Raw genomic sequence first — 15367 nt, 5'->3', positions numbered from 1 at the left:
TTAAGAACCACTGAGTTAAAATACAGACATGTGCAAATACTTTTTGACACATTTTCAAAATTCACCAGTATTACTGCTTTGGTCACAGATATTACACCATGGAAAATTGTGAATGGGAAAATCATTCAGTATGAGATGAGTGTGGGAGACGTTTGTGGAACGGGGAGTCATTAGAAATGGAAGCATTAGAATTAAAAAAAACCCTCAGTCTTCAGACTTTCCTTGCAACACAAATGTTCAATTCTTCCACTGGAAAAACAGGAAACCCTGAAGAATGTGATTTTTTTTCTTTTCAAATGGGTGAATTGCTTTGTAAGACAATAGCTGAAATCATGATGCACAGCTCCATGTGCGCAATGGTGATGTTATCAGCAGTAACAAATGGATGTTCACTAAAGGCTTCCTTTGGTGATGCTGGGATACATATGACTTTGTCACATTGTGTATGAGTCACATGTGGCCCACAATTGCTTTTAAACCAACTACCCTGAAACAAAACAGCAGAGGAAATAAATCTATATACTATTATGATTAAATATTGTCTTCCCCTTCTCATACCAAACAGAACATTAGTATCAATTGTACTAGCACATTTATGATATACTAATATACTTACAGTACCACCCATATAAGGTGGCAGATACTCAGCACTGATATACTGCTGGATTTCATTCTTATTGGTTAGCTTCAACAGAGTTACTGCTTCTGGGCCCAGCCAACTTTTCACAAGTTTAAAAGCAGCTAGGTTTAAAAGAAATTTGAAAGAAGTCTATTTTTATTCATGCAGACAGTAATGCACAAGATCCTTTAGAAGAGATCCACTAGTTACAGTGCCAATGTCCTAGAATAGCCTGGTCAAGAATATTGTTCATATCTCTATCAAATCTAGAGTGAAACATTTAGATTATGTTTTGAATGATCTAAAACAGATGCAACCAGGCTTAAAAACTGGTGGGTAGAAACAAACAAGTAAGGGGATTTTACGCTTCCTGTCTTTTTTTGAGACTACACAAAATAAAACTTAAGATCAAGCATAAAAATACAAATATGTTAGAACATCAAAAGAGGAAATACTCTTTGGTCTAAAATAAAAATGTTATGGTTGAAGCTACAGCTCTTCCGAAAGCGAGCATAGACCATTGATCAACTCTATGCACTCTAAGTATATGCATAATGATACATCTTTTTTGTACTTTATCTTCCATTCCAAGACAATGTAAGCAGAAAGCTTCACTTTCTGATTCCCTAAAGAGGCAGAACTGCTTATGCAGAACTGAACCCACGTAACATGGCTTGTTTTCCTCCAAATATGGATCAGACTAGTAAAGATTATGCAACTATGGATAGGATTATAATGCTAAATTTGCCATCTGTAGATGTCAATGCTATCAAACCCTTTGTTTTATTTATTTCCCAGATATTTTGTCTCATTGCCCCTTCTCCGATTATTAAGAAACCCATAGACTTCTTCACCTGTTTGTCATCATTCACCTGTGTTTTAACCAATTAAATATAATGTGTTTTTAAGAGCCAGTTAAAAACTTGGCTCTTCAGGCAGGCCTTCCCTCCTGTCAATACTTGACTTTATTCTTATTATAATTTTGTTTTCCCATCTTGAGCATTACTAACATTATAGTTTTGAATTGTTTTAATTGTTTTAGTGTATAATGTTTAATGGAACTTGCCCTGAGTAGACTTTGTCTAGGGGGCGGGATAGAAATCTAATAAATAAATAAATAAATAAAAATTAACCAAAAACAATTTATAATTTAAAATGAACACAAAAACTTAAGAAAATTTAGTTCACATTAAAAGTAAAAACGAGTTTCTTATGATACCATACATTCTAGTGACACTGATTAAAAATATGTCAGATACACTTACAAGTGTAAAGGTGACAAATTGCCTCATGGTAATAAGTCACCACATGGGACGTGGTGGCATTGCGGGCTAAACCGCAGAAGCCTGTGCTGCAGGGTCAGAAGACCAGCAGTCGTAAGATCGAATCCACATGACGGAGTGAGCGCCCATCGCTTGTCCCAGCTCCCGCCAACCTAGCGGTTCGAAAGCATGCAAATGCAAGTAGATAAATAGGGACCACCTCGGTGGGAAGGTAACAGCGTTCCGTGTCTAAGTCGTGACCATGGAAGATTGTCTTAGGACAAAATGCTGGCTCTATGGCTTGGAAAGGGGGATGAGCACCGCCCCCTAGAGTCGAACACGACTGGACAAAAAATTGTCAAGGGGAACCTTTAAAAAAAAAGTCACCACATACCTTATGTGGTTACCAAAAAGAAAAGAAATTATTAATCATTCACCTCTACAGGGAAGATAACATCAAAACCTCTTGCCCTGAAAGCCACCATATAATAATCTAAGATATCTGAAGTATAGCTCCCACTAACAACCTTTTCAGACTCTGTAACTTAAATATAGCTTAAAACTGTAACTTACCATTCATTATCCAGGGTAGTTCAAAGATCACAATTTTTGCTGCAAATATAGAATGTTTTGTTACAAAAAACTTATTAAATATTGCCATTTTGAATTATTAGTGTTCAGTGACTGCTGAACTGAAGCTCATTTCAAACACATTTGTTTTAAAGAAATGGCATGTTTTCCTCCATTTTTTGTGTTAATGTGAAACATCCAAACAAGCACTAACACCGTAAGGACTAACAAGACAAAATGAATTACTAAAGGGTGTGTATGTGTAATGCATGTACTCAAAAGAAAGCCACACTTCTGTGAGCTGAACAGGCTTTTAGCTTCCATTCGAATGACACTCAGGTGTCTATAACTAAACTGGAACCAGTCTAGTCTTACCCCAATCAAGCAGCTCTACACAAAAATTTTTTCCTATTCACTTCAAATATGGGAGACATTTCTCACCAGCATCACATTCCTTGACTTTTCTACTGAAGAAATTCCTTGACTTTTCTACTGAAGCAAAGCAGAAAGGAGCCATATGTGTTATCTGAGCTGGGAAACTACAGCAACAACCTTTGGAACAATCTGGGATCTTAAACTATCTTCTGAAGGTTTGCTAAAGATCTTGGCTTCTTCCAAAGCTCATAATACAATGGTGCCTCAACTTATGAACGTCCCGACTTACGACCATTTCGAGTTACGACCAGCTCCAGACACTAAGTTTTGCTTCGACTTGCGGCCAGAGCCTCGAGTTACAAGAAAAAGGCAGGGGGGAAAAGGTGGGAAATTCAAACTGCTAACTTCTGGTAGGCAAAGTGACTGCTTCTTTGTAGCTCTTTTGTTCCAGCAGTTAGGGAGTATGCGTTGGTAAGGTAAGGTGCTGCTTTCTGCTTTTTAAAAACTGTTCTAGGTGGGTTTTGCAGTGTGGCTTTGGGCTAGGGGGGTTATGTTTCTGTGCTGATGGGTCCTGGGAGGTTTGTTTGTTTTTGGGTTCCCGCCCCATTTCTGATTCTGGGGAGACTGCTTGCTTTCTGGAGTTTCCCCCCACCAATTCTGATGGGCCTTGGGGGTTTGTTTGCTTTTTTGGAACCCCCCCCATTTCTGAGGAGTCTTGGGGGGGGTTGGTGCTTTGGTTTCCTCCCATTTCCGATGTGTCTTGCATGCTTCGCTTGCTTTTTGCTTTGCTTTCCCCCCTTTCCGATGTGTCTTGCATGCTTCGCTTGCATTTTGCTTTGCTTTCCCCCCCTTTCCAATGTGTCTTGCATGCTTTACTTGCTTTCTGCTTTGCTTTCCTGATGTGTCAATTTCTGATGTGTCTTGCATGCTCTGCTTGCTTCCCCCCCCCCTTCGGCTGGAATGGATTAATCCTGTTTCCAATGGGTCTTGCAGTGATTTTTTTTGGTGATTTTTTTTCCTTCAGCCAGAACGGATTAATTGCATTTGAATGCATTTCAATGGGAAATGGTGCTTCGACTTATGACTATTTTGCATTATGCCCATCTTCTGGAACAGATTAAGTTTGTAAATTGAGGTACCACTGTACTAGTTTTCTAGTTGGGAGGACACAATGTTTTCCAGTTTGGGCAAGACAGGAAAATGTAGTAAAAGATTTCTGGGTTAATTATGCAAAAAGGCTCATTTACATTTTGACTAGTAAGTTGAGATATAATTATCTAAAGTCAAAGTGAAATACAGATTGCTGGTTCTATTTATTTATAGAGTGCCTATCCGACAGTTAAACAAGTTTCTGTATTCCTCCTTAACAAATTCACTGCCCAACCTTTCACATGAACTTAAATACTGGGGGGTAAGCCCACTTGTTAGCTTCAATCAGAACAGAACTATAGCTTATTAACCATCTAAATGGTTGAATGATGAAGCTTCCTAGTTGTGGTATAACCTTTAAAGACTACGGTGTGGGCATACTTGCTGCGAATAATTATTTCTACTGCAAAAGGAAAAAAAGTACAATTTTCGGTCTTTTTATGTTGACTGCAGTGAGTGTGCACCTCCACTTTACAGACAAAATATTTATGGGGGGTAAGCGAATGGATAGCTTGAAAGTTTATGTCATTAATCTGCTTCTTAGAAACACCCAGTGCTAATAATTATTCTTCACACTGCTACTATGCTATTTCAAAGCTTCCCTTCTCAGAAACTGTATTTGATAACCACTAGATCACCAGTCCATTGGACTTTTCTACAGCTGAGCTGATATACAGTGGTGCCTCGCATAGCGATGTTAATTGGTTCCAAAAAACCATCGCTATGTGAAACCATCGCTATGCGAAACACCATTTCCCATAGGAATGCATTGGAAACCGGTTAATCCGTTCCAATTGGAACGGATTGCCGTTGTTAAGCGAAAAAACCCATAGGAAACATCGCTAAGCGAAACAATGTTTCCTCCATTGGAATGTATTGAAGCTGACTCAATACATTTCAACGGCTTTGCGAAGTCAATTTTTGCAAAATTAAGTGTGCCATAAAAGGGTCAAAAATGGTTTTAAATGCTTGGATTAGCTTCTGCACCCTCTAAAACCGATGCAAAAGTTAATTTGGCTTTGATCTGACTTTTCGTTAATTTTTTCTGAATTTTTTCCCCCCAACTTTGACAGCTGTCAAAATCTGACAGCTCCATTATTTCCTATGGGGGAAGAAAAAATTCACAAAAAATTAACGAAGACTCAGCAACTGTTCTAAATGCTTGGGTTCGTTAGAGGACCCCCTAGGTCGTGTGCAAACCTGATTTGGCTTTGATCTGAACTTTCGTTAATTTATGGTGAATTGTTTTCTCCCCCATAGGAAAGCATGGAGCTGTCAGATTTTGACAGGTCCATTGGTTCCTATGGGCCAAAAAAAAAAAAAAAAAAGAATTCACAAAAAATTAACGAAAAGTCAGATCAAAGCCAAATCAGGTTTGCACATGACTTAAGGGGTCCTCTAACGAATCCAAGCATTTAGAACCGTTTTTTACCCTTCTAAGACACTTTTTTTAATTGAAAAAAGAAACATCGTTAAGTGAAGCAGGGGACCTAAAATCGCATTCGTTATGCGAAGCATGGTCCCAAACTTCGCTAAGCGAAAATCGCCCATAGGAAACATCGTTATACGGTGCATATTATTTTCTTAAAAAACACATCGTTATGCGAATTCATCGCTAAACGAGGCAATCGTTAAGCGAGGCACCACTGTATAATACAAATAATACAATCATACTTACTGAGGTAATTGGGATAATACACTTTAAAACAGCTAATGATATATCGAACGAAGTCCAGGTCCTAAAATAAAGCATATTACCAATGAACAATAATACTGAACCCTATATACAACAGCTTTTGCCTCAAAGGAAAGTTCTAGCTTCTAGCTTCTCCAATTGCCTCTGAAGTATAAGAAGTAGATTAGGATGGTATATGGAAAAGAATTGCTGAACAACAAAACAATAAGTGCTTCAAGGTTTTTTTATGTGTATCAAGGGCAACATTATTATTGTATTTTAAAAACATGTCTTTTTATCTGAAAAAATTCTAAACTCTCATGATTCTTAAATAATTCTATTAGATGAAAACAACACATTAAAATCACTTCATAAGGTTATTCTGTACAAATAGGCTTGACAAGGATGGTTGAGAGATCATTTCTAGTGAAACGGTGGTCAGAATCCTCTTCCAGACCTAGTAGAATTCTTCAAGAAGATATTGACCAATAAAGTCCTTTTTGTCCTGTAAATTGTTGTCAGCTAGCTGATAGCCCAACCTAGTGACAATACTAGCAGAGATGAAAGATATAGAGAGCTGTATTATTTTTCTAAATTATTATAGAATCAGTTGTGAGAACAATGCTAAATCCCATTAATTTCAATGGAACATTGTTCCAAAAGAGCATGAACAACTGCATCAGTTTCTACTATAAACTATGCACATATTACATCTATACTAATTTGGGTTGTGATTTATGAACTACTTAATCTAGAATATTTAGATTTCTGCGAAAGGCTAAAGAACTAATTTAAATCTAAGTATGCTAATTTAAAGCATTTGTAGATAAGGCTGTTTATAACAAAAAAGCAACATTCAAGGAATATCATCAAAATAAAATAAAGAAAAGCAGGCTTACGATGTTACTCAGTCCAGTTTCAGCCATGTCAAACACCACTGTCAAAGGCTTCCCATTTTCCCTTTTCGCATAGCGTTCTAACCAAAAGGCTGCTAGTTTCTTTCTTTCAAATTGAGTTTTATGATCTTTCGTATGAAGTTTCACCCTGAACCAAACTAAGAAAACAAACATATATATGTTTATGCCAAAAAAATCCAAAATTCAGCTAAACAAATTGGAGATGAAACATTTTTAACGTTTTTTTTTAATTAGTACATGTTATATAAGACAATTCTCTATGCCTCTGTTCCCTGAAACTTTTGGGTAAAAAATGACAAGTGAAACATTATCTGATATAAAAATTATGGAACTATAAATATAACTGTTCCTAATTTTCTGAAATATGGACCCAAGACTTAAATACTGCTGAAGTAGAATGAATTCTTCACAATGAACAAGTTATTCTTTTTAGCAGAAAACAGCCAAACACTTTCCTAGAGAGTCAGAGGCAATCTACAACACATGTATGTACAAATCTACTCAGAAGTAATTCTTACTCATCCAATCTGGTTTAATCCCTGATAACCAGACACAGGATTCAAGAACAGATGGATTATACACAATATGATCTGTGCTGATTTCACGTCAACTAGAGTATGAATTCCAAGTATGGATTCCAGAGTAGACTACATTCTCATCCATAATCAACAGAATTGCTGTCAGTTACGTGAGGTCACTTTGAAATGCCAACCCCATGAATTCCTCAAGTAAACCCAGTAAGACTGCACATTTAAGGCATCAATCTCATCAAAATTAATCAGAATATATGTATTTATTTTAACAAAACCGGATCACACCAAACATCCTTCCTAAGGAATAATGACTACTGTGATGAAAAACTGAACAGGAAGATTGGAACTAGCAGACAGAGGAACATACAAAGGATGGAAGAATCAGTAATCACTGTATTAGAATCAAGTCTCAAGGAAAAAAGGAACAAAACTCACACCCCAAATGTTTTCTAATATGATGTGGTTAAGTTTCAGATTATGCTAAAAATACCTGATCTTAAAAAAATTAGAGTATTTATCTACAGTGGTGCCCCGCAAGAGGGGTGCTCCGTTTGACGATGAAAGCGCATCACGACGAACTTTTTGCGATCGCAAAAGCGATTGCAGAACGATGTTCCCTATGGGGGAATTTCGCTTTGCGATGATCGGTTCCCTGCTTCGGGAACCGATCATTGCAAAGCGCTGATTTTTTAACAGCTGATCGGCGGTTTCAAAATGGCTGCTGGGTAAAAAAAAATGGCCGCCCACTGTGTTTTCGCATGGATTCCTAGCTGCACAGGCAGTGAAAATGGCCACGCTATGGAGGATCTTCGCTGGACGGTGAGTTTGAAACCCCTAGGAATGCATTAATCTGGCTTTAATGCATTTCTATGGGCTTTTTAAAATCGCATCACGTTTTCGTTCTACAGCGATTTTGCTGGAACAAATTAACGTCGTGATGTGAGCCACCATTTAATTTTTATACTGCCTCATTAATGAAATGCACTGTTCAGGGTGGTTTACAGACTAAAAACTGAACAGTAAAAGAACAATACATCAAAACAATAAAAATAAAAATTTAAAAGTAATAAAAAATTAAAAGCAGGAGAAACATCAGCTGTTTATAACATGCTCTCTCAATGAAATAAAGGCAAGGCCTTCCAATCTTCATATTACATACTACCAGGTACTATTCATTGTGTATCATAGTGGTTTTTAAATTATCTTTGTACAAATATATACCAAGACCTTATGCCATGGTACACATAAGGGCAACATTTTTCCATTTCTCAGCCTGCCTGATCAATCATATAATTAGATGCATAATCAACTGAGCAATCTGCTTAAGACCAGATGCATAATGGGCAGTCCAGGAAACAAGTCACATTACTTGCACCATTGCCCGTAAAATATAATGTAGCACAAAAAGATAATGTCCATAGATATCAAAGGGCTGGATTTGTACTTAGTAATATGTAAGAGAACTACTGAAATGAATGGAACTTATATAAGTCATTATGATTTGTTGTCCTTGTATTGTTTCTTCTTGCTTCACTATTAAGGTCATATCAATACAGATAGCAAGAAACAGAAACACTCACATTTAATTTCACTGATTCCAAGAGACATATTGCAAATATGACTAAGTCAGAATCCTACTAATAATTGGTTACTCTCTGTATACTTTGAAGGTTTGTTTTTTCTTCTAAAGCATGATTATATTTGCCTTTTGATAATGAAGTATAATGGTAGATCTGACTTACACAGTTTATAGCCTTCTTTATCATAGCCATGTAGATAAAGGACACCTGTTTCAAATACCCACTTGGGAAGAGAAGATTCAGTCAAGTCTGCAAAAAAGGCATTGGTGTGATATTTATATTAATAAACACACATCATACTAAAATAAAACTCCAAAATACAAAGTCACTATTGGTAATAATAACACAAATATTATGTTGGCAAAATTAAAGGAAAAAGCAGACAACAGAGACAGAAAAAGCCAAAATATTACAGCACTTGAAAGATTGTCGGATTTATTTCAGCACGAGTTTCTGTGAATCAAAACCCACTTCTTCACACAGAGGGGATGCAAATACATGTCATTGTAGTCTTTGTATCTGAAAAAGTAGATTTTGATTCATGAAAGCTCACACTGAAATAAATCTGTTAAACTGCCACAGTATTTCACCTTTTCTCTTTTTCCCCCCTTTAATTTTGCCAACATTCTGAAACAGACTAACAAAGTTACTTTTCAAGAAATTAACACATTATAATGAAAACTGCCTTGAACAATAAAGGAGTCAGTATGATCCAAACAGACACACACATAAAGATGATTTCACTGAAGATTGAAAGAAATGTGGATATAAGAATTAATTTCAGTCAGAGAATTTTAGTCTATAGATTAGAAGCAGCCCCAAATATTTATAGTACTATCTTTCTCATAATCTGGTGTTTACTCATGTACCTGCTCAAATGACTATTAACTATCTGCCTTTTGTTTTCGCGAAGGCTTTCACGGCCAGGATCTAATGTTTGTTGTGGGTTTTTCCGACTCTTTGGCCGTGTTCTTAAGGTTGTTCTTCCTGACGTTTCGCCAGTCTCTGTGGCCGGCATCTTCAGAGTGCTTTCTTCTGAAGATGGCGGCCACAGAGACTGGCGAAACGTCAGGAAGAACAACCTTAAGAACACGGCCAAAGAGCCCAAAAAACCCACAACAACTATCTGTTTTTTATTTAATCCTCTTTAACATTACAATGTAATTTGTTCAGACAAGAATTGGTTTTAGAGGTTTGTCACAATATTGTTTATAATGGAACTCAGATATTAAAAGATGACAGTTTTTCAATTGGACATTGAACATCTTACCATGAACAGCATATTCCTTCCTCCACTGAAAACTTTCATCAATCATCTTCAGTGTATCATCCATAACATCGTGTCGCCAAATTAGGAAATTATCCACCCAGGTGTCATCTTGCTGTAGTCTCTCTAAATCTCTGGAATCGTATTTATCTGTCTTTGCTGAGCCACAAAATAAAAATAGTATTATCAAATCATTTAGAAGCTGGGACATAAGGCAATGTTTCTACCAGTCAAAGCAACAATTTAATTTTACCAGAACGTTCACGAAATATTGTAGAAAAGCCTTTTCAACTTTATAGTGATTCATAATTATTTGAAAATTTGTCTTGAACACTCAAGCACACAAAACACACTGTAACCTTTCTGATGTCCATCTTTTCTCACATTGCCAAGTGTATAGATACAGAGCCACAAGTAAAAAATGGGAGCTTAATGGCACATACATTTACAGTGGTGCCTCGCTAGACGATGATAATCCATTCCACTGAAATCAGTGTTTAGCGAAATCATTGTCTAGCGAAAAGCATTTCCCCATTGGAATGCATTGAAACCTGTTTAATGTGTTCCAATGGGGAAGAATCGTCACTGTCTAGCGAAGATTGGCCATAGGAAAGGTGCTCTGTGAACCGCCAATCAGCTGTTTAAATCACTGTCTTGCGAAGCTTAGGTCCCGAAAACACCTGTTTTGCGAGCAGGGAGGGAGCTGTCAAAATCGTCATCTAGAGAAAATTAGTTTGCGAAGCAGGGACCAAACATTGTCTAGCGAAATTCCCCCATAGGAATCATTGTTTTGCCATTCACTATAGCGATCAGAAAAAGTCAATGTCTAGCGAAAAAACTGTCATGCGGGGTAACTGTCTAGCGAGGCACCACTGTATACATAAAGATCTTATTTCCAAACTAAGTGCAAACATATTTGTAAAGTGTAACAGTAAGAGGAACAGATTTTAATTCAGGCTTCCTACAAATGTAAACCACTGACACCCAAAGTACAAGACTATCAGTGTCTTATACTGGATGTAACGCAACAAGCTTTGAAAGTGAGTCTAAGAGGAGAGTTTGTAAAAACTTAGTATTTAATTTGTAAAATCTCCAAACCAAACAGTGTTTTTGTGAAAAGCATATCAGACTAATGAAACCATCAACAATAATTAAGATACTCTTCACTTCTTCAGATGAATCTGAAAAAGTGGGCTATAGTCCATGAAAGTTACATTACTTAATTCTCAAGTTTCCACAGGACTCTTTGTTACTTTCTGCTGCCATTGTAAGAGCTGAAAACTAAAACTTGAAGGAATTTCAGAAAAATGCAGTACTTCTAAGGATGTCATTTTCCCAATTCACACTCCTTTAGGTTACTTTATCAGAGGACATTTAGCTACCTTATACCCAGTTCTCTAAGACTTCTAAAGAACTTTTTTTAATACTTCAGCATGTACTAAGCAAGAAACACACCAGTGTCTTGAGAAACACATTTTCTCAACACACGGAAAAACTTGTTTTCAAAGCATAATCTGATATGAGTAAGGACATTTACCTTTAATATTAATTATAACTGTAGAAAACCAATCTCCACCTTACCTCTGTACTTTTTAGTATGCAGTTTTTCAACACCTATTTATTTTATTAACAATGGCAAAACTGACACTGAAGATGCTATTTTGCAAATGAGCTATGTGTGAGGAAATGTACTAGCCTTCTAAACTCATCTGAAACTTCCAATACATGCAGTTTACTAATCCGGTCAATGAATGGTACAATTTTGCATTTCTTTCCACAAAAAAGTAAACTGATTCACATTTATGCTCATTATTATTTATACAACACACAGAAAGTGAACAATAAGGACAAACAGATTCTCACTTTACATTAAAGACTAAAAATTTATAGTGTAATTTTAGCACACTCACAGGAAAGTAAACTCCACAAACCTCAAGTGAACTTACCAAATGAACCAATCAAGACTACACTGATTATGGTATATATATTTATGCCACAGAACATTTGGTGATGGGATAGTGTAAGAACGGCCCTAGTAGAGGAAGTGACCAAACTAGACACAGGAAGTCATAATGTGCAAAGTTATAACTGGATGAGCAAAATACTTCCAAGGTGGAGGCAGATTCTTGAAGTTTCATTTATATTGCTCAATAAGTTTCAATTATATTGCTCAGGTATGACAGTGTGTATCTGTTTACTTGTTTTTTTTAAAAAAATTCTACACATGAGAAAAGGGAAGAAATGGATGGAAATGAAAGAAACATGTTCCTCAGTTTTAACAAATCTTCTGGTCTCATTCTTTATATACCTGATCAATGTATACAATGTCAGAAGTTCATAAAACCTTGCAGATAGCCACTTGTCTCAAAGTGTACACTAAAAGTCATTTTGGAAACCAAGTATGACAATCTGATTGTAACAGTACAAACATACACAGTCTGGACTTAATGCTATCCATGCTATTAAGCTGGCTTTTCTTTAGACTACAAATCAGTAACTTAAGAACTTGTGAGCAGTCAGGGCTGGTTCAGGCAGCAATAGTGATGAAATAGGAAGGCCACTGCAGTCAGTAAACTGGACTAAGCATATGGAGGAATGTGACAGCTAAATAGCTGACAACTAGTAAACAGATGTCACCAGCTTGCAGAAAATAACTGGTTTCTTAGATCAACTATTTAATTAGTGTAAACAAGGGAGTTTCAATGGCATATAAAAGAATATGCTACTCAGAATCTTGTTATGCCTGTATGCTTAACTCCATCAATACAACTTTCAGCAACAAGTTTTCACAAGAAGTCAATATCTTTATTCCCTACTGAAAACCAGCATTTCCTACTGAAGTGCCCACACTGACTTCTTAACTTGTTCGAATTCACCTCTGAAAGTTGCACCATCATAAATATGAAATTGGATTCTGAATATTATCTACTTATTTAGCTATTTATTTAAAACACTTAAAATAAAAAGGATTTTTCAAAAAAATTAAAAGGAATTTTACTAATATCTTTCTTACAAAACACATTTTCATTTCTCAGACACCCAGTAAGATAAAGGTAAAGGTTCCCCTTGACAATTTGTCCAGTCATGTCCGAATCTAGGGGGCGGTGCTCATCTCCGTTCCAACCCACAGAGGTAGCTTTTGTCTGAAGACAATCTTCCGTGGTCACGTGGCCAGCGTGACTAGACACGGATCGCCATTTCCTTCCCACTGTGGTGGTACCTATTTATCTACTTGCATTTTGCATGCTTTTGAACCGCTAGGTTGGCGGGAGCTGGGAGAAGCGACGGAGGCTCACTCCATCACGTGGATTCGATCTTATGACTGCAGGTCTTCTGACCTTGCAGCAGAGAGGCTTCTGCAGTTTTATTCCACTACTGTACTGATATTTTAAATTGTGTCTAAACTATTGCTCATACAGAAGCCACACAATGCAATAAGGAGGATACATGGACAAAATTAACTATCAAATCCAAAGAAACATGAGGCATTATCTAATGCGTACAAATCCAAAACTTCCAATACATACATTAACATTAGGCAGCAAAATTCCAATCCTTTCTGAAGCTAAAACACATCATTATCTCCTGAGCAAGATCTAAAAAGTACATTGATGGCCTAAACAGGCCTAAGTCTGATCAAAACTGTTGGTGGAACTGTCTCAGAATCCCATACAATTATTTTTAAATCGGCTGAAGAAATATACAGGGTGAAAAAGTTAAAGCAATCAAGGAAACTCCTTTTACAAACTCATCAAAATGGTAGGTTACTGAACAATTTTAGGTTAAAAGCTATCCTGACAATAAGCAAAATAGCAGGATAAAGGATAAAAGAAAGTTGTAAGGGTACATAAAAATATAGTAGTTCACATAATTAAGTTATCTGTTCTTCTGCATCCAAACAATCAAAGCAAGCAGAAAGTCTTTCAATAAGCTGATTCATGGTAAGGAGAAAACTGGTGTAAAGTTTCCCATAGCTTTGACGTCCAGATTATCTGCTATCCTGAGAATGCTATAGTACCAAGGGTGCACAACACAATTACAGAATATAAAGAAATAAAAACCTTTTAACATTACCCACCTGATACATATTCTGACTCAAAACGTCGTCTGGTTTCACTTATTAATGCAGCCCTGTTGCCCTGTTGAAAGAACAGTATGACATGACAAACATCAAAAAATGCCACTTCCATCACTTTTCCTATTCTCAAGTGGGGACAGACTTCAGATTTAGCAGATCTATTTCACTTTCATTAGAACACCAACTTAGAGCCAGACCAGAAAAACAAGAGGGTCACTTTGAAAACATTCTGAGCCCAATAACTTATTTTCAGATCAATATGAGAACTAATCTGAACTTGGAAGTCTTTTCACATATTTTGCTATACTATTGTTAGATGACACTTTCTGGGATTAGCCAAATTTTCCCAAACGTTAACAAAAGGGCTCCTTGGCCTATTTAGCAGACACAGAAGGCTCTCTAAAACATACTTTTAAACAACACACAATTTCAAGGGAAAATTTGCTACCATCAAAGACAAGAACCCAGCTCATGCATTAATTACCAGGCCAAGTCATCCCTCCTGCTCTTTGTGGCAACTTCATTTTCCGTCTTAGAGAAGTAACAAAGACATGCTGAATATCATAAATCAGTACTATTATCATTATCAGATGTTACCATTACAATCATCCTGAACATTGTGGAATGACTTCGGTTTTTCTCTAATGCAAAAGCAATGTTCACTTACATCTTAAACACACCCACTTCTGAAACAATACAAGACTTTTAACTACAGAGAATTTGAAAATCCCCTTTCCTAAATAGTAGTTTAGAGACAAGAAGTTTTGTCGTTTATACCAAAAGCAAGATGGGAAGCAGAAATACATTTTTTAATTTTATTTTTACTCTTATGAAAAGTCCTGGCCTAGATGTTGAAATTCGGTTCTCTCCGCCTCACGGAAAATGCTGAACAGCCGCTTGAAAACCATCGGCCTTGGACTCCCAAGAATATCGACTACTTTGAAAGCGGGGGACACCTGTGGCCTGACACGCTTCACAAAATGGGCAACAGGGCGCAACTTTTCAAACACCGAAGGGGGAGATCCTGACTCAGGTCAATGAGTTGGCCTATAAACCAGACGATCCATGGCGCCTATCCCCCACTTCTCTCCCACCAACCCACAGTAAGAGACGTGTTTCTGTCAACATCTCTTCGGTAATTATCCTTGGGCCGCCTGCCCACCCTACAATGTCCCTCGCCGGCACCTCACGTTCTCTTCCCAAACCTAAGCAAGCCCTGGAGGTGGGCGGGGGGGGGGAAGAGAGAGAATTACTATGGAGACAAAAAAAGGAGGGGAGGTTCCCCCCTCCCCTTGGTGCTCCCCTCCCAACCGTTTTAACAGCCCAGACTGGCGCGCGGCTA

General features: G+C 37.2%; 1 protein-coding gene across 4 annotated transcripts in view; it reads right to left on the bottom strand.

Annotated features, from left to right (window-relative positions):
• Positions 1-15367, bottom strand: part of MOSPD2 (motile sperm domain containing 2) — a 43684-nt gene that overhangs the window by 27978 nt on the left and 339 nt on the right. For 2 of the 4 annotated variants that reach the window (XM_072994354.2, XM_020786795.3), the window contains exons 2-8: positions 14026-14086; positions 9951-10106; positions 8843-8929; positions 6550-6704; positions 5654-5714; positions 2455-2493; positions 617-741 (exon numbers count right to left, since the gene is read on the bottom strand). In XM_072994354.2, the coding sequence (XP_072850455.2) occupies positions 617-741; positions 2455-2493; positions 5654-5714; positions 6550-6704; positions 8843-8929; positions 9951-10014 (531 nt within the window). In that variant the 5' untranslated portion in view covers positions 10015-10106; positions 14026-14086. Of the gene's footprint in view, positions 1-616; positions 742-2454; positions 2494-5653; positions 5715-6549; positions 6705-8842; positions 8930-9950; positions 10107-14025; positions 14087-14509; positions 15359-15367 lie in introns of those variants that run through there. The other 2 variants (XM_078390397.1, XM_078390398.1) reach the window with 2 other exon arrangements.

This window comes from Pogona vitticeps, chromosome 3, assembly GCF_051106095.1.
Source record: "Pogona vitticeps strain Pit_001003342236 chromosome 3, PviZW2.1, whole genome shotgun sequence".
Lineage (NCBI taxonomy): Eukaryota > Metazoa > Chordata > Lepidosauria > Squamata > Agamidae > Pogona > Pogona vitticeps.
Note: the sequence above shows the minus strand (reverse complement) of the source record. Positions and strands in the feature narration are given on the sequence as shown.